The 24,532-nt window shown below is 40.0% G+C and overlaps 1 protein-coding gene across 2 annotated transcripts in view; it reads left to right on the top strand.

Annotated features, from left to right (window-relative positions):
- The window catches only part of CACHD1 (cache domain containing 1), a 228,110-nt gene that overhangs the window by 169,874 nt on the left and 33,704 nt on the right, over positions 1 to 24,532 (top strand). For both annotated transcript variants that reach the window (XM_030913272.1, XM_030913273.1), the window contains 6 exons: positions 5,436 to 5,585; positions 11,734 to 11,967; positions 16,091 to 16,240; positions 17,701 to 17,824; positions 18,934 to 19,051; positions 24,024 to 24,192. In XM_030913272.1, the coding sequence (XP_030769132.1) occupies positions 5,436 to 5,585; positions 11,734 to 11,967; positions 16,091 to 16,240; positions 17,701 to 17,824; positions 18,934 to 19,051; positions 24,024 to 24,192 (945 nt within the window). The remainder of the gene's footprint in view (positions 1 to 5,435; positions 5,586 to 11,733; positions 11,968 to 16,090; positions 16,241 to 17,700; positions 17,825 to 18,933; positions 19,052 to 24,023; positions 24,193 to 24,532) is intronic.

Genomic DNA, 24,532 nt, shown 5'->3' with positions numbered 1-24,532 from the left:
GCTCATCTGAGTAGATCAGCCCCGCTCTCCCTCTTGATTTAATCAGATTACTCTTGCTTGTGATTAACTCAAAGTGAGTTTATCAGGGACCTCGGCAAACATCCATCCATCTTTGCAAGGATACATAGCACAATCACAGGAGTGATGGCTCATTACTTGCCATATTCTTCTTCTTAGAAGCAAGTTACAGGTTATGCACACATTCAGTATATACAGGATGTTGCTCATTTAGATCATCTTAGAATTTGGCCTACCAGCTTTGGCAAGCATCAGCTATCTCCACAAGCCAATATTATGGGGTGGCTGAGTGTAAAGTTGCCCTTGGTTCAGGAAGGTCAGTTAACAAGGCTGAACTCAAGTACTCAAGGCAGATTGGCCTGTTTGTCAACGCCACCCACCCGTCAGCGTTCCTCACTAGACGTGTTCTTTCTACTGAATTCTGTCATCAAACTGTCTTTAAAGTCTAGTTTTGATTATTACACTTTTCTTTTTTTCTTTCTTTTTTTTTTTTTTTTTTAATTGAGATGGAGTCTCGCTCTGTCGCCCAGGCTGGAGTGCAGTGGCGTGATCTCAGCTCACTGCAAGCTCCGCCTCCTGGGTTTACGCCATTCTCCTGCCTCAGCCTCCTGAGTAGCTGGGACTACAGGCGCCCGCCACCTCACCAGGCTAGATTTTTGTATTTTTTAGTAGAGACGGAGTTTCACCGTGTTAGCCAGGATGGTCTCTATCTCCTGACCTCATGATCCGCCCATCTCGGCCTCCCAAAGTGCTGGGATTACAGGCTTGAGCCACCGCACCCGGCCGATTATTACGCTTTTCAAATAATGGAGAGAAATGTTAGACTAGCAGTTGCAAACTCAGATGCCCACAGTGGCCAGGCAGCACATGTGAGCTGGGGGAAGGTAACGAGGATGAGTTGGAGAACATGGTCACACGGAGCATGCACCATCCAGAGGGCAGCTGCTCCTCTGTTCAGTCCATTGAGCAAGAATGTCTGCCCAGTGCTGCCAGATCTTCTGTTTCAAGAGATGCCAGAAATCTGGATTTTTATGTGAAATCCCTTGATTTTCGAATGCTGACATTTGTTCCAGCTTTAAAGCTGTGAATAAAGACCTCATTAAATCTCTTCTCACAGACATTCCTGCACTGCATGTGAGCAGGAGGCTGGTTTGATGGGAGGCATTTCTCCTCTGGATTTTTCTATGTTTGTTTTTCTTAATGTTGGCAAACAAAAACATGGCAAGAAGATTGACCATTAGAGACTTGGACAAATTTTGAAGGCACAGTTTTCTAAATACTCAGAGGAACCCTTTTTAGGCCAAGTAAGATGTTTCTAAGGCTTAGCTCACTCACCTCTAGTTTATAGCTTTTACTGACAGTTGAGAGAAAAAATAATCTAGATTAGTTTGTATGAAGAAAAGACTTCAGGAATGAGCGTTGTCCAATTTGTTAAGGAGCGGTCCCAGGGTACTCTCAGGCTGTATAGCCCAGGAGTTATGCAGGTTATGGATTTCAACCAGTGTTCTACTCTGGAATTTTTCTAACCTTGTGAATTTGTCTATATTGTTCTATTTTCTCCAGACCTGGATTCCTAATCTGTAAATGGAGGGATGATAATATCCAGGATTCCATCATAAATATCCAATGTATATTTGCTGTGATTATGCTATTCAGTTTCCTATAAGACTTCTAGCTCCAGCTAAGCTAGATTAGATAACCTAGATGTCCCAAGTTGACCTCAGGCCCAAAGATGGCCATGGCCTAGGCAACAGTATAGCGAGAGGTCTGTATGTACTTCCTAGAAGTTTATTCTAGTGTAAACTCTATACATCACTATTTCTCTTCACTCTACAGACAATTATTTAATGTCTACTGTATATCTGGTGCTGTTTTGGTTGCCACCTGTGAGGTTATTCAAATAAATAAGACCTACTCTTGACGATCATTGCAAGGGTTAGTCTGTACATGATGAAAGTACACTGTAGTATGCCCACATTGGTAGCCATATAAAAATAAACTACATGTCATAAATCATTATTGGTTGACACTAATTTGCCTTGTACCAACCAGAAAGTCTAAAACTTTTGTCCGGTTCTGACCCTTTCTTCAGTCTCATGGTAGATATTTAACTGACAGCATTAACATCTTGGAGTTGTTTGTTCTGAATTTGTTTTGGAGCTTTTTAGTTGAGGATCATAATGAACCTCAATTAAAGATGATTAAGAGTGGAGACCTAATGGTATGGGCAAAGCCCAAATTTGTGTTGCTCTTCCCCTTTTGATGTTGACCCCAAGACATGCCTGGTGGCTTACAGAAAGACTCACCAAATGGAGAGCTATTACATTTTCTTCCAGTTACATGCTGCATCTCTGCTCTACCCCAAGTCCCTATAATTATTCGCCCCTAAAATTGCTCTAACTGGATGACTAAAAAGGGAAGATCCCAATGCATTAAAAAAAAAAATCAAACCAAATTTGACAGATCTGATAAGAATGGAAAAATAATTCAATTGTTCTTGAGGATAAGGTGGGAATGAAGTCAGGGGTTGGGCAAAGCCAGCAAGGATACTTACAGAGTGTATGTCTTATTGTTGGAATGGAAAGAAAATGTGCTTGGCTACCAAAGGAGCTCAAGGGCTACAAGCCTTCTGGCTTTCCAAACATGGACCTTTGCCCTAGAAACAGCTCTAAATGACAGTGTATTTTATGCAGAATCATAAGGCTAAGTGAAAAAACTTAGACACTAGGGTTCTCCTTTAGGTCAGCCTAAATGTGTCCAGGAATTTATCACACATGTACTTTTGTGATGAGCAGATGGTTTGTGTCATACCATAGATCCTCCTATGCTATATCTATATCTATTTTTTTTTATCTAGCAATTTTTGTTTTTGTGTTTTTCAGTCTGAAGTTTAAATGAACTGTTTAGGGTCCTTATAAAATAATTTACTGAACTGTATATACAACTTTGAAAAAATATTGACATCTGGTTTGTTGACATCTAATTTAAGACAAGAATCTTCCTAAAATGTGTGGATTTTCTTTTTGCATCAGCATTCACTTCCTAATCTCTGATAACTAAATAGTGAAATTTAAATGTGCAGTTAATGTTCACTAGAGAATGTTCAAGTATCAAAATTGGTATTAAGTATTAGGAGTAAATAAGAAGAACTTTGCATTTGTTTCTTAGAGTCAAACTCTGTTAAACTCAGTTCAGTTATCTATGATATTCATACATTATAAGTTAACTGTTCAATTCTGCATAATAGAGAATACTTACATCTAAAATGGAAATGTATAAACTGAAGGAAATTCAAGCTTTGTGTCTTCACCATTAGGATAATTTTTTAAAGGGTAACCGTATTCATTAACTATTGCTGTGTAACAAATTATTCCAACATTCTGTAGCTTAATACATCTTTATTGTCTCATAGTTTCTGTACATCAGGAATCTGGGCCCGGCATAGCTGGGTGCCTCTGGCCCAACAAGTTTCTTTAGATTGCAGTCAACCTGTTGACCAGAGCTGCTGTCATCTCAAAGTTCTACTGGGGAAATAGCTGCTTGCAAGCTCACTCACACTTGTGCTGGCAGGATTTTCAGTTCAAAGGGCCTCTGTTCCTTGCCTCTTCCTAGGACTGTTTACAACCTGCCAGCTGGCTTTCTTCAGAATGAGAAAGCGCCCCCCTTGCAGAAGCCACAGTCTGTTTGTAACTAGTCTTGGTCTTGATGTTCCTTCACCTCTGCTGCATTCTAGTCATTATAAGTGACTCACTAAATCCAGCCACACTCAAGGAAGGCAACTACCCCAGGAGGTGAATGAATTTGGAGGACATGGAATCACTAAGGGACCAAGTTTGAGGTTGCCTGCCACAGTCACTTTAGAGCAACCTCAACTAAAAAACAATAACCAAAACCTGAAGAAATAAGTATATAACATATTACATAGATTTTTATTTCTCAGTAAAAAATATGTAGAATGTCCTAAAAATGTCCACATGTGCGGTGGCTCAAGCCTATAATCCCAGCACTTTGGGAGGCAGAGGCGGGCAGATCACTTGAGGTCAGGAGTTCAAGACCAGCCTGGCCAACATGGTGAAACCCCATCTCTACTAAAAATACAAAAAATTAGCTGGGCATAGTAGCGCGTGCCTGTAGTCCCAACTGCTCAGTAGTCTGAGGCATGAGAATTGCTTGAACCCTGGAGGGGGAGGTTGCAGTAAGCTGAGATCATGCCACTGCACTCCAGCCTGGGTGACAGAACAAGATTCAGTCTTAATATAGATATATATACACACATACACACATACACACACACACATAAGCACACACATACACACATTTAACATATATATTTAACATATATATTTAACACACATATATATATGTTAAATCAAAGAATTGCAGATTAGAAAGAGGATATAAAAGTCCAGCACTCTGACTTCCCTCTTTTTATTGTGGTCATTTAGCCTCTGCTTATTTATCTCTAATTGTAGGAAATTTATCACCTTTGTTTTTTTTAGTCAATTCACTTGACAGAAGTTCTACTGGACCAACCTAACTCTCAGTTATTCTACTTCTCAGCCCTGTTTGGAAAATAATTTCAATTCTAATTCAGGGCTGCTACTTCAATCCAATGGCATGGTTTTTGTTTTCATTTTGTGTGTATGTTGTAGATTCTTTTTTTTTCTCTCTTTTATCTTCTTTTTGTCATCACCTTTTTGCTGATAGTCTTTACTTAAAATAACCAATTATTCTTCACAGCAACACTATTAAGTCAGTCCTGTCTTTACTCCCATTTTATAGACAAAGAAAATTAGGTGTAGAAAGGTTGAGAAATTTGCCTCAATTACCCAGATGTAGCTTGTAAGTAGCAGAGCTGGGCTTTGAACACAGTCAACTGGCTTCTAAGTCCATGTTTCACTGCTCTACTGATGAGATTTTTCAATGAAAATTACCTAGAGATATTTAGTACAGGAGTGAATAACATTATGTGCCTGAAGAGCCCTGAAAGAATCATCATTTTAAAGCCTGATCCTCAAGAAACAAGCATTCATGGTGGTGTTCCTGCATCACAGAGGAAAGGATAAGTCCCGTTCTGCATCATCTGTTTCAGAAGGCAGGAGAGATTTCCATTTGGATTGGCTTAAATTACTATAACCATGGGTGCCTAAAGGAAATCACCTCCTTTTATCTGGTAAATATATGTGGAACATCCATACCCGATGCTGCATAAATGTGGCCTCATTGTCCAGAAAGGGTGGGATGGAAGAAAGGCAGAAGCAGGGGGATGAAAGCCACAGCATCAAATGGGAGGAACTAGGAACCATGGGCGAGGCAGGTCCTCGAGGTTGGGAAGTCCAAGGACATGAACAGGAAACTGAACTGCTGCCTTTAGCCAGAATCCAAATAGAGCATTCAATTGATGTGTTTTTGCTTAGATACAGACATGGTCATCATTTACCTGTCAGCTGGCATTACATCAAAGGACTCTTCGGAAGAAGATAAAAAAGCAACTCTCCGAGTCATCAATGAAGAAAATAGCTTTCTAAACAACTCCGTAATGATTCTCACCTATGCCCTCATGAACGGTAGGTAGTATTTCAAGATTTTCCTTTCAGATCAAAGATCCCTCTAAATGTATGCTGCTTTAAAAAGAAGAAGAAGAATCATAACAGTGTGCTTGGATGAAGGCTATGGGAAAAGGCAACCAGGCAGCTCTTTCTCTACCTGATGTTGGTATTTAGGGCGTGTTAGAAGGTTCCTTTCTCTTCATCTCTCTCTCCAACTAACTGCTTGTTTCTAAACCTATTCTCCACTTGCATGGTCTTGCAGAGGATTTTATACAGCATCTCCCCGTCCCACCTTTTTTTTTCAGTTCTTCATATTCTAGGATTATCTAAGGTTTTAACTTATCTCATTGGTTTAAGCTGCAGGAAGCCAAAGCACTGACCTAGATTCTTCTGTGCTACCGATCTGTGAATATCACATTTTCCTACAGAATCACCACCTGAAGCCTCTTCTGCCACTTTCTCCACCTCAGCTTCCTTAGCTGTAAAATGGAGATAAGCATTATCTACTTTGCAGTGTTGTTGTGAGGATTAGCCTTAATGTACAGTAAACACTCATTAAAATGGATTGTGCTGCTATTGAATGACAGAATGTAAAAGGGTTTAGAAATTGGCAAATTCAAGCTACTACTCCCTTTTTCCCCTTTTACTATTCAGTCTGTCCGCTAGTCTGAGTGCAGCACTGTTTTCTAGCCGTATTGTATCTCTCCACTTATTAACACATTGCTTTTCTTCCATGACATCTTCAGGCCCATTGCCCTCAGTATTCAAAGTGGCCATCTTCTCTTGTGTTTAAGAGGCCATGTCTTGGCTGGGCACGGTGGCTTACGCCTGTAATCCCAACACTTTGGGAGCCCGAGGTGGGCAAATCACGAGGTCAAGAGATCAAGACCTGGCCCACGTGGTAAAACCCTGTCTCTACTAAAAATATAAAAATTAGCTGGGCGTGGTTGAGGCAGGAGAATCGCCTGAACCCAGGAAGCAGAGGTTGCAGTGAGCTGAGATTGCGCCACTGCACTCCCGCCTGGTAACAGAGAAAGACTCTGTCTAAAAAAAAAAAAAAAAAAAAGCCAAGTCTTGAGCAGCCTTTCCCACCTACTATCTTTTGTTTCTTTTGTCACCTGCAAAATTTCCATGCAGAACCATGTGGTTTAGAGACAGTGGGCCTCATATTCTGATATGCTAAGGATTCCTTGGGGAATGGCTTTAAAATGCAGATTTCCAGGCATTGCTCTCAGACTCTTATTCGTATCCTCTTAGGAGGGGTTCAGGAATCTTCATTTTGGCCAGGGTGATTCTCTTCCAAATGTTTTCTAGACCACACTTGAGAGAACACAGGCTCTGTTGTCTAGTGGTCCTTAGCTGCTGTCTGCATTTGCTAGTCGTGTGGCTTATGGCAAATTACTTAATCTCTTTAGACTGCAGTTTTATCTGTGAAATGAAAAATAGTAAAATCTAGTGCATAGCATTGTTGTAATAATAAATAAGCAATATATGATTGTGTTGAAAGTTCTTAACATAGTACCTGGTAAAGAACGGGTCCTCAAAGGCCAGGCTCTGTGGCTCACACCTGTAATCCCAGCACTTTGGAAGGCTGAGGTGAGCGGATCACGAGGTCAGGAGATCGAGACCATCCTGGCTAACACGGTGAAGCCCTGTCTCTGCTAAAAATACAAAAAAATTAGCCAGGCATGGTGGTGGGCGCCTGTAGTCCCAGCTACTCAGGAGGCTGAGGCAGGAGAATGGCGTGAACCCAGGAGGCAGAGCTTGCAGTGAGCTGAGATCACGCCACTGCACTCCAGCCTGGGTGACAGAACAAGACTCGTCTCCAAAAACAAAAAAACAAAACAACAACAACAAAAAAGAATGGGTCCTCAAAGCCAGTGAAAGGAGTTTATGAAAGCTTCTATGGTTTCCTCTCTCAGACAGCATAGCTCAGAGGTGGAGCTCTGCCATCCAGGCCCAGATCTCTGTCCAGTCCTCTTTGTCCCTTGGCACCTTGTGCCTAATTCTGATAAGCATGTCTTCCATTATACTGTAGTAAGGTGCTCACATACTGTCCTCTCTCTCCCCCCTCCACTTTCCACAAGAATGTTAACTTCTCAGGCATGAACTATGTCTTAGTTTTCTTTGCATTCTGAGCGCTTAGCACAGGACTGAATGCAACTGAGGTGAGTGAGATGCCTGGGCACGTGCCTGTCAGTGTCATCTCTGATCGCCTGTTGCTCTTTTCTCCTTTGTGTTGGCTTCTTCCATTCATGAGAGGTAGGAAGGGAGGGAGAAAAGGAGGAAGGGAGGAAAATAAAATTTACTGACCACCTACCATGTACAACATAGGGTACTGAGGTTTCAGAGCTGTGTTATGCAAAGTTCCTGTCTGCAAGATCCTTATGACCCAGTGAGGAAGATTGGTAGACACAGAAGATGAATGAAATTCAATAGTAGAGGAGTAAGGAGGCCCAAAAGGAAGGGATTGCTTCTCTTCCATTAGATTTGAAGGTCTGCCGAGGCAGATGCTTCCTTACTTCCTTCCTTCCACCCATTCCTTCACTGGTCCTAAATTCTTCAACCAGAGTCTTTTACACACTTTCTGTGTTCCAGGAATTCCATACTTTAGAATCTCTAGTTACTTCCATCTCAGCATCCTTTTATCTTTCTTCCTTTAATCTAACTAGACACACATCCTCACTGCCAGTTTTCTCTTTCCTTCTCAGAATGCTATTTCTACGTGTGGTTCACTAGAGTAGACACACTTACCTTACTTACAAATAGGGGAACAGATTGACTAAGAGAACCTTGGAATAAAGAATTTATTGTCGGCCGGGCGCGGTGGCTCAAGCCTGTAATCCTAGCACTTTGGGAGGCCGAGACGGGCGGATCGCGAGGTCAGGAGATCGAGACCATCCTGGCTAACACGGTGAAACCCCGTCTCTACTAAAAACTACAAAAAAAAAAAAAAAAAAAAAACTAGCCGGGCGAGGTGGCGGCGCCTGTAGTCCCAGCTACCTGGGAGGCTGAGGCAGGAGAATGGCGTGAACCCGGGAGGCGGAGCTTTCAGTGAGCTGAGATCCGGCCACAGCACTCCAGCCTGGGTGACAGAGCGAGACTCCGTCTCAAAAAAAAAAAAAAAGAATTTATTGTCAGCTAAAAATTAAAATACTTGGGCCAGGCTCAGTGGCTCACACCTGTAATCCCAGCACTTTGGGATGCCGAGTCAGGCCGATCATCTGAAGTCAGGAGTTCGAGACCAGACTGGCCAACATGGTGAATCCCCATCTATACTAAAATACAGAAATTAGCCAAGTGTGGTGACCCATGCCTGTATTCCCAGCTACTCAGGAGGCTGAGGCACAAGAGTCGCTTGAACCTGGGAGGCAAAGGTTGCAGTGAGCCAAGATGGCACCACTGCACTCCAGCCTGGGCAATAGAGTGAGACTCTGTCTCAAAAAATAAAATAAAAATTAAATAAATAAAACACTTGAACTACTGGAGATGAGAGACTGGGAAGGGTACCAGAGAAGTTGGGGGGATTGGGAATGGTTAATGAGTATTGATTGGTAATGGTTACATTCTATCTAACAAAAATATAGTTAGATAGAATGAATAAGATATAGTGTTTGATAATGTAATAGGGTGACTATAGTCAATAGTAATTTATTATATATTTTAAAATAACTAATACAGTGGAAGTTTTATGTTCCTAATAGTACAAAGAAATGATAAATGATTGGAGTGATTCATACCTCAATTACTTTGCTGTGATTATTACACATTGAACACCTGTATCAAAACATCGCATGTGTACCATAAATATATACAACTGCTATGTACCCATAAAAATTAAATTTAAAAAAGAGTTTATTGTCAGAATTAGAATGCACACAATTGTGGGAGAAACTGGGAAAAATTGTGGGAGAAAAAAAAAATGAAAGACCCAAGATGGGGAGTTGACATCTCAGAAAGTTTAGTAACCAAGTTGGGGCCTGCTGGAAAGTCTGAGAAGTCTAGAAGCTAGGAACATGGAAGACCATTAGGAGACCTGGTGTAGAAGTCCATGGAAGGATGTTGGCTTTTTGTTGCTGCCGGCCCCCGTGCATGCTCAGTGAAGCATCTGGAACATGCCTGGGGTTGCTATCAGTGAGCAGGTCAGCAGCTGGGAAAGGGAGCTGAACACAGAGAAGAGTAGGACAAACTGGAGCATTCTGGCCCCTCAGTGTCTGTCTCTCACCACTTCTTTCTTTGTCCCCCAAATCTCGCAATACAGCCCTCATGTTTTGCACTTTTAACCTGGTAGCGTACTAGAAAAGAGGATCCTGGGAAATGTAGTTTCTAGCATGACCATGTTGATAATAGGCAACCCAGCGTACTTACCAATCAGCCACCCTACTGACCCACCACCACTGCTGCATAAAATCTCATGATGGAGTAACACCTCATACTCCATCCTCCATAACCTTCCATCCCACGCTACTCTTCTTTGCCTAGTAGATATTCTTGTTTGTCACTTTTCTTTTACGTTTTGAGAGACTCAAACAGTACATGACAAAGAAGGGAAATTTATTTATTGCTCGAGTTTTCTTCTTTTATTGTTTTACTTCTGTGAGCTTCTCAAGGATATAAGGTCAGGTACCAGTCGTGTCTTTGGTGTTAACTTTTACTCTGGAGTGTACCCCTCACCCTCCATCTCAGCTCTGTGCCATGCAAAGGGAACAGTAATCTGATTCTGACTTAATTTGGCCCAGATATTTTTTCCTTTCCTTTAGTATTGCATGCATGGAGCGAAAGTCAAGTTTATTTAAATATAATGTGTTTTACGAAAGAAATGATAGGCCAGGCATGGTGGCTGATGCCTGTAATCCCAGCAGTTTGGGAGATAAGGGGAACAGATCACTTGAGGCCGGAAGTTCGAAGCCAGCCTGGTCAACATGGTGAAGCGCCATCTTTACCAAAAATACAAAAAAAATAGCCAGGCATGGTGGTGTATACCTGTAATACCAGCTACTTGGGAGGCTGAGGCATGAGAATTGCTTGAACCTAGGAGGTGGAAGTTGCAGTGAGCCAAGATTGCGCCACTGCATTCCAGCCTGGGTGACAGAGGGAAACTCTGTCTCAAAAAAAAGGTAGGGGGTGGGGAAAAGAAATTAATTTTTATTTTATTCTGCCATGATTTTAGAAGTGGACTTCCAGTGCTAGAAGTATGTACACTCTCTATGTAGAAATGCTAAAGATGTATGTGGTAGATGAACCAGGAAAGCTTCAGATTCTTTTTAATGACTGAATAGTTCATGGTTTGCTGTTGAAACCTTCAGGAACATGAGACACAACCTTTTTAAAATGAAGTGGTAGAACCTCAGTAGTGACTGAAATCATTTTGAATTCGTTTACAACAGTGCCCATATGCAATCAGTTTATAATCCTTTTGACTATGTTCCAACAATAGCAAACTGAAAAAAAAAGTATTACATTTATTTTTGTGCTATAAATTACAGATGTTGTAGAACAATACATTCCCAGTATGCCTAAATTTTGTACAAAGTTTTCAAAACCCTCTAAATGTAAAAAATTTATATTAAATAAATCAAATTCAGTATTGTCTTAACAATATCAAGTATGAATATGTTTATAGTTAAAATGAGCTTAAAGAAACAGGGTTTGGAAGCATCAGTAAATGCAGTCCATAATTCTTTCATTTAGTTGCATGAGACTTTGGCAAGTGGTTTTATAGGTGAAGAAGTAAGGAATGAAAGAATAAACCTCTATCCTTTAAAACTCTTATGGTTTCATCTACTACATCAAATTAAATGCAGATGTGTTAATTATTACTTTTCTTTTTAAATATTAAATGCAGAAATGAATTTTCATTTTATAATTAATTTATGGGGAGAACACATTCTTACTGAATGGGACTCCTTTATTTATGCATATGTTTTTCATCATTGCCCTGTGAAGAGTCCCTTTCCCCTCTTGACTATTTCAGGGAAGACCATGCCTCAGGCTTTGTTTCCTCAGCAGGAACTGATATTTGTATCCAGAGTCCACGCGGTCTCTGCAAAAACCCCTTTGGTATTACAAGACCTCATCCATGCCTGTATTTGATCCAAATGGCAAGAGGTTGAATGAATATAAACCATTTTGCTTTCTGTGGTCTTCTCTCGGCTTTCCATTTTAGATGGGGTGACTGGTTTGAAAGAGCTGGCTTTTCTGAGGGATCTAGCTGAACAGAATTCAGGAAAGTATGGTGTGCCAGACCGGACAGCCTTGCCTGTGATTAAGGGCAGCATGATGGTGCTGAACCAGTTGAGCAACCTGGAGACCACAGTGGGCAGGTTCTACACAAACCTTCCCAACCGGATGATTGACGAAGCCGTCTTCAGCCTCCCCTTCTCTGATGAGATGGGAGATGGTGAGTTTGGATAAACTTCCTGTTAAAGGAAGGGAAAAGAATTGGGTGGATAGAAATGGGCACCTGTTTCTCAGGATCATAGGATTTCTTAGCAGCCCTGCCACCTGTCCTATAGCTCTGTATTGTACAGCAGAAATCCCCAGCCCAGGTTCTTCCTTATTACCCTGGCCAGAGTACACATAATGGATGTATCCTCTGGGGAGGCTATGTGAGGATTCTCAAATATCCAAAAGTTTGTGAATTAGGACTAAAGGGTAGCTTTGTATCATGGCACATGGGAAATGAAACTCAGAAGTGCCGAGGGTTCAGTCTGAGACAAGGCAACGCGGTATCGTGGCACAAACACGGGCCTGGCCTCAGATGGGCTTTCAAATTCCACTCTTCCACTTGAGGTGTTGTCCTTGGTAAGTTATTTAATGGTGTTAATTCTCCATTTGGTCACCTGTAAAATGGGATAGTAAATCTTTCAGATTATTAGGATTAACTAGATAACATATATGACCTGTCATTATCTAGTTAATCTAGGATTACCTAGATATTATAAAATATATGATAACACATGACCGGCATACCATTCAATTATAATTACTGTTTTTATCTCATTTATTAAATGTGTTTTACCTTTGTTGTTGTCATTGTTATTATTACTAACATCAGCGTCGCCATCATCCTGATGCCTAAGTTACCCATAACAGGATGTTGAGTAAAGTACTGAACCTTCACAGGATTCAATTTCCTAACCTATAAAATAGAATCTGGAAAATATAACAGAAAATACAACATTTCTCTCAAGGCAGTTGCGAAGATTAAATGCAATAATAATAAAACATCTAGAACAATGCCTAACAGTATATTTTCAGTAAACGCGCGATCTTTCTCTTTTCCTTCTCCACGTTCTTTTCCTCCTCCACGCTTTTCTCTATATCCTCCCCTCTCTCCTTCCTTGACAGAGAAGAAAATTGAAGAAGTAGCTAATTATTAGCCAGACAGGCACCATTGCCATTTGAGATATGTTTGTGTTTTGTTAGTTAGGAACTCTTACAAATATGAATTTTTTTTAACTCGTGTAAAAAGTAACAAGCCTATAGAGAAGGTGTTTTCTAGAAACTAGGTAGACATTCTCTTTCTATAAGGAAGAAATAAGCCAACTGCCATTATATCTCAATTTTTATTTTTAAAGAGACAGGGCCTCTCCCTCTCACCCAGGCCAGAGTGCAGTGGCGTGATCATAGTTCACTGCAGCCTCCACCCCCTGGCCTCAAGCAATCCTCCCACCTTTGCCTCCTAAAGTGCAGATGTGGGCCACCATACCCAGCTTCACTTTTTTAAATCACTCCTATTACTGTCAGGGCCTACACATGTATATAGAATAGAAACTCCCACTTTTAGATAAGGTTATTTCCCTTTTTAGTGAAAACATGAAGTCTTAAATCCAAGTTACCTTTTATGCATGTAGCCTACATTACTGAGTGCCAGCCAAGCATTGTGCCAGGCAGTGGTGAGTGAGTAAGCTTACTCTCAGTAAGCTTGTAAGTCTGAGAAGAGAAAGGCAAATCAGTAATTCCTGTTAATACTGTGTGAAAGGGACAAAAGATGTAGAAATCCAGTTTTTCACAAACTCAGAAGTTTATATAGCCAAATTCTGTTATTGATAGTGGTATCAGGTAGGGTGGGACTCCCTCCTAAATCCAGAGAGCTGGATTTACCCTGAATGCTTTAAACCAAATCACATGTAGAAATTGGGCCACCTGTTGCCTGATAACATCCAAATTTTACTCTTTGGGGCCTGTGTTATGAATCCTGTGCCGTGGATTTCAGTGATTGGTTCACAGATCTATTGAATTCCTCTGCTGGAGTGTGTCTGTCTTTTCAGTCCCTAGAATTATTGAGTGACACATCCTCGAACTCCATGACATGAGGCTTGATTCTAGGGAAACCCATGTTTATGTGACTCTAGTTCAAAACCTACACGGATTAAAATATCAGTTACTGAACATATTTCTTTTTAAATAGTAAATCTATGTGCTTTAGGTTAAAGCAGAGAGAGTGATTGAGGATTTTGTCAGTATAACAAGAGCTTAGCATACTTTATTTGCCATAATGGGATCAAGAGTCTTCTGTCCCAGTTGATAATTGAAAAGTAAGATTGTGTTTCTTTTTTAAGACTTTGTTCTCAACCTGTCCAGAGGAGAATAGAAATTTGAAGCGAACAGGCATCTCAGTCACTGAGTATTTCTGTTGTACTTTGCTGATCTATGAAAATGGCTTTAATCCTAGACTAAAGCTCAGGGAACTGTGGCGGGCAGATTGTGACCTCTGTCTCCATGCTGGTCCTCTCAGCCTGCTCCTGCCGCTTACAACCTATTTATCCTGGGAGACCTGGGAAAAACCTTCTCCAAAATGCATTTCTAAAACCTTCTTAAATACCTGTTATTTTAAAACGTTTTAAAACAGATAGCATTCTAAATGTGAACTGCTTAAAAAATGCTTTTGAAACCAAAATAGAGACCCATTGCATGACTTCAGAAGCTTTTTCAGTGATGTGTCCACTTCTTCCTACCAAATGATGCATTTAGTTGGCCTGTGCAACCATAGCAACTCGATAATACCTCAAGTGGACATCATATGCAATTCTCTGTGTAGAAATTCATTCTTTGTAGAAGCCTTCAGGAGTGTTAAATCCCTTTGCTGGATGTTTCTAGAAGAATGGCTTTCTGATAGGCTGATAGACATCAACATGACATCAAGCACAGGAAAACACAAAATCAAGATAAAGATAAACAATCCATCTTTTTGTTTAGAGTTTTCTTTAGAGCCATAGGATTATATAATTGTTGGGGATTGTAAAGATCATTTTATCTCGCCCCCCCACCCCATCTGATATATGGAGAGACTCATTCCAAGACATAGCACAACTTACCAAACCCAGCAGGGAAGCCACAAGGAGAAACCAGGTGTCTCGATCTTAGGGCCATGCATTGACCCACCATCAGCACATTCTGTTTCTGCATTTTCCTCCTGTGTGCTTTGCCCTTTCCCTAGTTATCCTATTATTGTTGTTGTTGTTGTTTTTAATGGCCTATTACCTAAATACTGTCTTTATATTTTGAAAAGGTTATTAAAAAAAAAAAAAGGAAAAATTATGCACTGGAGACTGTGTAGCCCACAAAGCCTGAAAGATTTCCTGTCTGACCCCTTACATAAAAATTTAGGAACTCCTGGCCTAAATGACTGGAAATACATTCCTTTGGAAACTTAATTCCTCCTTCAGCTACTTGAAGTTCTGTATGTTCAGATACTGTACCTTTCTAAGTTTTTTTCCCCTTGTTTTCACCTTTCTTTAAAGGATGCATTAATGGGGTATAGTAATAATACCTTTTAAGCATTCGTTTATCCATAGTCTCTTTTGATCTAACATTTCCTAGAAATCAGTAAAGCAGTTAATGCTGTATCCTTTAAACAGGTGTGTGAGCCAGGCACAGTGGCTGATCCCCATAATCCCAGCTACTTGGGAGGCTGAGGAGGGAGGATCACTTGAGCCCAGGCAGTTGAGGCCACCATGAGCTATGATCGCACCACTGCATTCCAACCTGGGTGACAGAATGAGACCTCATCTCGAAATATTAAAATTAAAAAAAATAAGCAGATGTGTGAACCAAGGCTCGGAGAAGTTATATCAAATGTCACCTGTACAATACAAAAGGGGTACAGCTGGACTATAAGTACAATTTTTAGATTCATTGTCCATTGATCTTTCAAGTTCAGCTGAATCTACCTACTTCACGAAATAGAAAAATGTATTTAGTGCTGCTGATGTTTTGCACTGATCTGGAATGTCTTATCTTTTTAGGTGAAAAAGTAGTGGAAAACATAGAAATTGCTTCCATTTGAATTAACTGCGCTATCTGAGCTGCCAAAGATCGCTCTTTCCCTCCCACTCTAACTCATTTATTATGCTGTCTGCAAAGACAGTGCTTGATTACTGGACCACATGGGAAACTTTTCTTCCAAACAAAATTGAGACAGCTGGTAGAAGCCTTCATGATTCGCCGGAGCACAGTGCCAGTCTTTGTCCAATTCCTTCTCTGCTCTTCTTTACATTTATTTTGTTTTTAACCCATAGGTTTGATAATGACTGTGAGTAAACCCTGTTATTTTGGAAACCTACTTCTGGGAATTGTAGGTGTGGACGTGAATCTGGCTTATATTCTTGAAGACGTGACGTATTACCAAGACTCTTTGGCTTCCTATACTTTTCTCATAGACGACAAAGGTAATCTGCTAAATGTTCATCCTAAGAATACTTTTTTAGAAACCTAAAGAAAATAAGGTATAGATATTCTACAAACAAAATAGAAAAATTGTAGCGTAAAGAAGAGCATTCTGACTAAGATTGCTCATTTGTAGTAGAACACCATAAAGATGGTGGAGTGGATCTCCAAATTACACATATGTTTCTGTGTTCTTTGAGGGGTAGGGAACAGTTATTTGTAAATCAGGAAGTTAGACTGGAGGATTGAATGACACATTGAATGTCATCCTTTGACATGAACAGATACTTTTCAAAAGAAGAAATAATGCAGCCAACAAGCCTATGAAAACAATCTCAGTATCCCTGATCATTGAAGAAATGCAAATCCAAACCACAGTGAGATACTATCCTACACCTGTCAGAATGCCTATTATTAAAAAGTCAAAAAATAGCAGATGCTGGTGAAGTTGCCGAGAAAAGGGGACACTTGAACACTCTTGGTGGGAATGTAAATTAGGTCAGCCATTGTGGAAAGCAGTGTGAAGATTCCTCAAAGAGATGAAAACAGAGTTGCCATTCAACCCAGCAATCCCATTACTGGATATACATATATATACACACACACACCCCCAAAGAAATGTAAATCGTTCTATCGTAAAGACACCTGTATGTTCATTGCAGTGCTATTCACAATAGCTAAGACATGGAATCACCCTAAATGCCCCTCACTGGTAGACTGGATAAAGAAAACGTGGTACATATGGAATACTATGCAGCCATTTAAAAAAGAATAAGATCATGTCCTTTGCAGGATCATAGATGGAGCTGGGGGCCATTATCCTTAGCAAACTAACTGAGAAACAGAAAACCAAGTACTGCGTGTTCTCACTTATAAGTGGGAGCTAAATGATGAGAACACATGGACACAAAGAGGAGGACAACAGACACTGAGGCTACCTAAGGGTGGAAAGTGGGGCAAGGGAGAGGAGCACAAAAAATAACTATTGGGTACTATGCTTAGTACCTGGGTCACAAAATAATCTGTACAACAAACCCCCACGACACAGGCTTACCTATATAATAAACATGCACATTTACCCCTGAAGTTAAAAGAAGTTAAACAAACAAAAAAAAATGTCATCCTTTGGATCTTTTTTTTTTTTTTTTACTAAATTGTTATCTTAGATTTATTTAAGATTTATGTGGTAGATTAGAATGTTTTATAAAACAACCAAACAACCAATACCTCCAAAATACTCTTGATTAGACGGATGTTTGATAATTTAAGACATCTTTCCACACTGCAAGGGTTTTATATAAGCACATATAAAACAGGTTCAGTTTTTATTGGACTGGTGAGTTGCACAATGAGAAGTTGAATATTGGGCAGCCAGCCCAGAGTACCCCATATTTCAAAACAGTGATTCAGAACTTCCTACAACATGTTTCTTATTAACATGCATTTTGTTTTCTTATTGCAGGATATACACTTATGCACCCGTCCCTTACCAGGCCATATTTATTATCAGAGCCCCCACTTCATACCGACATCATACATTATGAAAACATTCCAAAATTTGAATTAGTTCGGCAAAATATCCTCAGGTAAGGAAAAGGTGAGGGTCATAGGATTCTTTTTCCCTGAGAATGGGACCCATCAAAGCCACATACGAGTATTTACTATAAAGTGTAAAACAAGTGTATAAATTATTTTAATGTTATCAAAAGTATTCTCAGTAATGTTTCCATAAGAATAGTGGCTCACACCTGTAATCCCAGCACTTTGGGAGGCCGAGAAGGGTGGATCACGAGGTCAGGAGATCGAGATCATCCTGGCTAACACGGTGAAACCCCGTCTCTACTAAAAATACAAAAAAAAAATTAGCCGGGCGTGGTGCTGGGCGCCTGTGGTCCCAGCTACATGGGAGGCTGAGGCAGGAGAATGGCGTGAACCAGGGAGGCGGAGCTTGCAGTGAGCTGAGATCCGGCCACTGTACTCCAGCCCGGGCAACACAGCGAGACTCCGTCTCAAAAAAAAAAAAAAAAAAAAAAAAAGAATAGCACCCAAGATTTTGCTCACTTTGTATCACAGATAAGGTCTCTTGGAACTATCATTTGAGGATAATGTCTTGTAAATCAAATTCTGTGTTCACACTGACTTTCATTGTAAAATCGGATATATTTCATCTCATTTTCAAAAAAAAGTTCCAGTGATACCAAATTGAAAAATGTTGGCAAAATAAAAGGCTAAGTTGAGGACCAGCTTTGTTATATTTGCCAAAAAATAGCCTGGCAAAGTAGCGTCCATTCCAAGTTGACAGCACAATCTTATACGTTGTTTTTTCTTAAAATAAAAAACAGATTGGATTTTTTCCAACTGTGATACATTATTTTGGCAGATGGTAACCTGTAGAGGAATGAGTCTTTGTGCTCATTGGTTGAAAATTAACGACTGAGCGATTTGAGACAAGTTAGTCTCTGGAAAGAATTAGAGTTGGGGAGCAAGGATGGAGAGTAAGGAATGTTTTTAATGCAGAGCTGACATAATGCTTTTACGAAATTGAAAATCTCACATTATCTCTTTCAAAACTGATGAGTTTCATTGGTATTCAAAATCAGGAGGTGGCCATTGGCTCACAGCTTCTTCCTTGCCTTTAATTAAGTGCTTAATTTTATCTTTTGCCTGAAATATTTAATTCTGTTTGCCAACGCAGCCTCCCTCTGGGCAGCCAGATTATCGCAGTCCCTGTGAACTCATCCCTGTCTTGGCACATAAACAAGCTGAGAGAAACTGGAAAGGAAGCCTACAATGTTAGCTACGCCTGGAAGATGGTGAGTGAGAGGAAGTTGTTTTTGCTTAAAGAGCTACAGGGTGCAGTGCTTTTGTTCATATGGGAATTCTCGGGCAGGGGGTGGCACTTGGGTCTGATATTGTGTCTCAGAATGTGACTAACCAGGTTTTAAAGTGATTGAGAAAGAAGACATTCCACAGATGTTGTATAATTATTTTTCCTTTTTTGTTTATAAAACTCATAATTGTTCATGATGAATTCATCACACCATATAAAAGGATAGAAAGCAGAAAGTAAACTATGCCCAGCCTGGACAACATAACAAAATCCCATCTGTATAAAAAATGTAAAAATTAGCCAGACGTGGTGACACATGCTGTACTCCCAGCTACTCAGGAGGTTAAGGTGGGAGGATTGCTTAAGCCTGAGAGGTTGAAGCTGCAGTGAGCCATGATAGTGCCAAAACTATCTACTTCCTTCCTTCCTTTGACTTTCCATTCCCCATAAGTAGCCATTTAGATCAATTTCCAGAAAATGTATATATACAGACAGGCATATATATGTATATGTGTGTATATACACACACGGCTTTAATGGTAGGCATATATGTGTGTGTGTGTGTGTATATACGCTCACACACGGCTTTAATGGCAGGCATATATATGTATGTGTGTGTATATACGCTCACACGGCTTTAATGGCAGGCATATATATGTGTGTGTGTATATACGCTCACATACGGCTTTAATGGCAGGCATATATGTGTGTGTGTATATACGCTCACACACGGCTTTAATGGCAGGCATATATATATGTGTGTGTGTATATATGCTCACACACGGCTTTAATGGCAGGCATATATATGTATGTGTGTGTATATACGCTCACACACGGCTTTAATGGCAGGCATATATATGTGTGTGTGTGTATATACGCTCACACGGCTTTAATGGTAGGCATATATGTGTGTGTGTGTATATACGCTCACACACGGCTTTAATGGCAGGCATATATATGTGTGTGTGTGTATATACGCTCACACACGGCTTTAATGGCAGGCATATATATGTGTGTGTGTATACTCACACACAGCTTTAATGGCAGGCATATATGTGTGTGTGTATATATGCGCTCATACACGGCTTTAATGGCAGGCATATATATGTGTGTGTGTATATACGCTCACACACGGCTTTAATGGCAGGCATATATGTGTGTGTGTGTATATATGCTCACACACGGCTTTAATGGCAGGCATATATATGTGTGTGTGTGTATATACACTCACACATGGCTTTAATGGCAGGCATATATATGTGTGTGTGTATATACGCTCACACACGGCTTTAATGGCTATATAGTATTGCATTGTGTAGATGACCCAAATTTCTCTAAACACTCCCCTATTAATGCACATTTCGATTACATCCAGTTGGATTTTTTCAGTTCAACTCAAATTGTGGAGGTTGGGAGTTTAAAAGGAGACGTGAAAGCATAAGTACCCTCTGACATTCTCTAAGGGAAAGAAAATCTTAGATTAGAAATTGGATTATTCATGTTCAACACAAGCAGATCGATAGGTTGGCCATAACTTGTGGCACCCATTTCTGCTTTCTCTTACCAGATTGTTTCAGACACCAGGCTTCAAGGAATCACAGAGAAAGCAGATCTAACACACACTGTTCACATTACCTGTGTTTCTTTTCTCTCCTCTTCTTCCCAATTAGCATAGCAGTGCTGTTGAAGGACCCTAAATACTATAACTGACCAAAAGGGGAGTGGACTTTTATTTTTATCATCAAATTTTAATCGCTGAACATAAAATGCAGTCATGCGTGAGATTTTTCTTGGATGGACAAATCTGATGTTTAGCCTGTTGACTCCAAATAGATCCATTTAATCATCCCTTTACAAACTACTTATTGAACATTTTCTGTATACTAAGAAGGATAAAGAAGACTGACACTCTGTCTGCCTAGAGCATCGAGCCTCGTGGTAGATGCAGACAGTCAAAGAGCAACTCGACACAGTGTCTGTGCCTTTATCAGTTGGATCAGGAAAGATAGGAATTGGGAGTAGCCAGAATGCATTTAGGCAGGAGTCTCTTAAAGTATCACTATTGCAGTAGCAATTACTAAAATGCAAATGAAGCAAACAAATTAATAAATGAAACTATTTGAGAAACTTAACGTTTACAAGCCTAATTCTACTGGTAGTTTGTTGTTTGGTAATACACATTTGAGGAAGGTCAAAGCCTATTTTGAAATTCTCTTAACTGATTCATTTTCAGATTTTTCTTTAGAATGATAGCACCATCTGCCCTTATATCATTTTTAAAGACAAATTATTTAATTTTAATATCAGAAAGGGTGAGCCAGTCACCAAATTAGAAAACAGACGTTTGTGTTTGAAATTAGAGATTGTTTACCTCCAGCACATTCTGATTGAAAGCAACTCAGTTACATCCTGGGAAAATATCTTCATGGTTGTTGGCATTAAAAAGAAAAGTAGGAAATGTAGGCATCTGTGTACAGTAAAGAGCCTCAATGTTAGTGTGGTTTTTTTCTTGGTACAGTAAAGAGCCTCAATGTTACTGTGCTTTTTTCAGTGATCCTAGTAAATTCTGGTTATTCTCCTTAGGCAGATTCAAGGTAGTAATCATGCAGTCACTTCAGGTAGCAGTGTTAGCTTTCTCCAAGTTCTAAAATTGTTGAGCAGATCACTATAAGTGAAAACTTAGAGATAATAAATAATGAGATTGGAGACTTGAAAAAAAAATGCTAGGCTGGTTACCCAGTAATAAGGGCAAATTTTTTTTTTTTTTTTTTTTTTTTTTTTTTTTTTTTTTTGAGGCGGAGTCTCGCTCTCTCACCCAGGCTGGAGTGCAGTGGCTGGACCTCAGCTCACTGCAAGCTCCGCCTCCCGGATTTACGCCATTCTCCTGCCTCAGCCTCCCGAGTAGCTGGGACTACAGGCGCCTGCCACCTTGCCCGGCTAGTTTTTGTATTTTTAGTAGAGACGGGGTTTCACCGTGTTAGCCAGGATGGTCTCGATCTCCTGACCTCGTGATCCGCCCGTCTCGGCCTCCCAAAGTGCTGGGGTTACAGGCTTGAGCCACCACGCCCGGCCAAGGGCAAATATTTTTAAGATCTCTTTAGTTACCTTGTTGGGGAGGAGGGTAGATACTCATCTTGTCCTAAAAATTAAAATGGTTTCTTCTAATATAATCCAAATGGAGTCAGCTTATCCTGAGGACAATTGGCTAAACTGCTTAGCACTCATAGATATAGCAGATATTGAGGGATTATTTCACTGAATTAATTTGAATATAACTTGAGAGATTGTGTTAGCAGCATTAAGAGATTACTCTGTCACTGAGTAACCCAAGTGCATTTTTTAGCATTTTAGGAGGCTGTTTGCTCTGATAGAAGTACTGACTATTAGAAGGTATTCACATGTTCTCATGTTACACAGGCCTGCTTCACTTCAAAACATGGATCCCATGTTATAATCAGTGAAAAAAACCCACTCCCAACCCATAGAGAGCTCTTCTAGAAATAAAGTTCCTTTTAATGTAGAAACTGTTTTTTTCAGCTCAGAACATGACAGAAAGACCTATATTGAAATCCTCTTTACTAAGAGCTGTTTATGAAGTGCTACTTTTAGAAGCTTACGGTACCTTTATTTTTCTCTTGGAGAATAGCCCAATTATAAAATTATATTCTAGTCATTCTGGTAGGGTTTTGTCTTTTGGTTCCTTGGAACACACAACATAGGAAGACAAGGATGACTGTGAGATTGAAAAGAGAGAAAATAGTAAATGCCACTTCAGAGCACCTTGTCAATTTATAATTTAGGGATTGGAGGAAGAGGATTACATTTGTTAATCTAAGTGAATATCTTTGCCAGCAGTACTTGAAAGCAATTCCAGAAAGATACAAATTGCTTCTGTGTTTAAGAGTCTGCAACCATCCTCACAAATCCTAAATTTCACTTAACTCTAACCTACCTAGTTAAAATTTTCTCCTTTATCTTTTACTTTTACTTCACTAAGTAAATCACATGAGCTGCTTTATAAGGCACCGTTCTTTAGTTCTGATTTTGCTAGGCATCAGCCTCTTCATTTATTTATGAACCATCTTTAAATAGGTTCTATCTTTCTTCTAATATAATAGGATAATAATTGAGAAATTTGGCTTTCTTTTACTTTTAAGTCTTTATCAAGTGGCCAGAACTAGGTAGATTGGCTTTTGATTCTGTGGTGGAATTGTCCCCACTACATTTTGTTGAAGCATCCATTTCTAGGCACAAAGTGAATCTGGAAATGCTACTGTTGCTACATATGAGCCCAATAAATTAGACTTTTTAAGCTATGGCACACTTGCCTACGATGGTCCGCAATGACAAATCAGGCTGACTCTGCAGGGCTGCCATAGGATTTGTGTTTTTCGTGAGTTTAAGTAGTGATGTTGGTCATTTCCAGCCAGGACAAGAGAAAGCATTCATTGGAATATAATGAATGAGCTTGATTCTGTATTGGCTGCTCCTCAGTCCTTTCTTTTAAAGTGAGAATTCACTACTGGCTTGAAAAATAGTCAATTCTCAGAACACTTATGGCAAAACCAATTACGTATTTTTAAGTGCATTTCGAATCCAAATCGAAATAAGTGTTGTATTATTATGTCCTGTTCTAGCTTGTGCTTATTAACCCACATTAGCAAAAAAAGGCTAGGGTCACAGTTTCAAAGGGACTCTTTTCTTATCCTTTTGTTAGCCCCATGATTTTCTGTTACATACTTCAAGTCTCCTCAACAAGAAGAGAAAACAGAAAATATAAAATTAGATACCTTCTATCACCCTATCCTCATGTCTTCATTCATCCATCATATATTTAATGAACACCTTCCATGTGAGGATAGAAGATAAAGGCAGCAGAAAATAATGTATGCAAAGTCCCTGTCCCCATGGAACCCTCATTTTCTAGGTTAGAAATTCTTTATTGATTTTTACAGGTACAAGACACTTCCTTTATTCTGTGTATTGTGGTGATACAACCAGAAATACCTGTGAAACAGCTGAAGAACCTCAACACTGTTCCCAGCAGCAAGCTGCTGTACCACCGGCTGGATCTCCTGGGCCAGCCTAGTGCTTGCCTCCACTTCAAACAGCTGGCAACCCTAGGTAAAGCCCTTACACTTCCTTCACGTTCTTACTCTTAGCAGCTCACTGTAAATATCCTTTTGAATACCATCCACCCCACACCCCCAAAAAAGATACTGAATGCCTGCAGAGTCAGCTGGTTTGGGGATACAAATGTGAAGACGATTTGAAGCCTGGCCTCGAATCAGGTTGTCTAGCAGACGCTGAGACAAGGTGTTGTGTGCTGGTGATTTATACAGGATGGGCTTTGAGAAACCAGTGAGGAAGTGAGGAAAACAGGACAAGGAAAGGAAAAAAGACAAGTTTGATGTTGAGTGAAGTTTTAACTTCAGCCTGGTCTTCTAGGGGGACTCTGGCGTGT

Source organism: Rhinopithecus roxellana, chromosome 12 (assembly GCF_007565055.1).
Source record: "Rhinopithecus roxellana isolate Shanxi Qingling chromosome 12, ASM756505v1, whole genome shotgun sequence".
Taxonomy (NCBI): Eukaryota; Metazoa; Chordata; class Mammalia; order Primates; family Cercopithecidae; genus Rhinopithecus; species Rhinopithecus roxellana.
The sequence above is the reverse complement of the archived record's forward strand: the minus strand, read 5'-3'. Positions and strand labels throughout refer to the sequence as shown.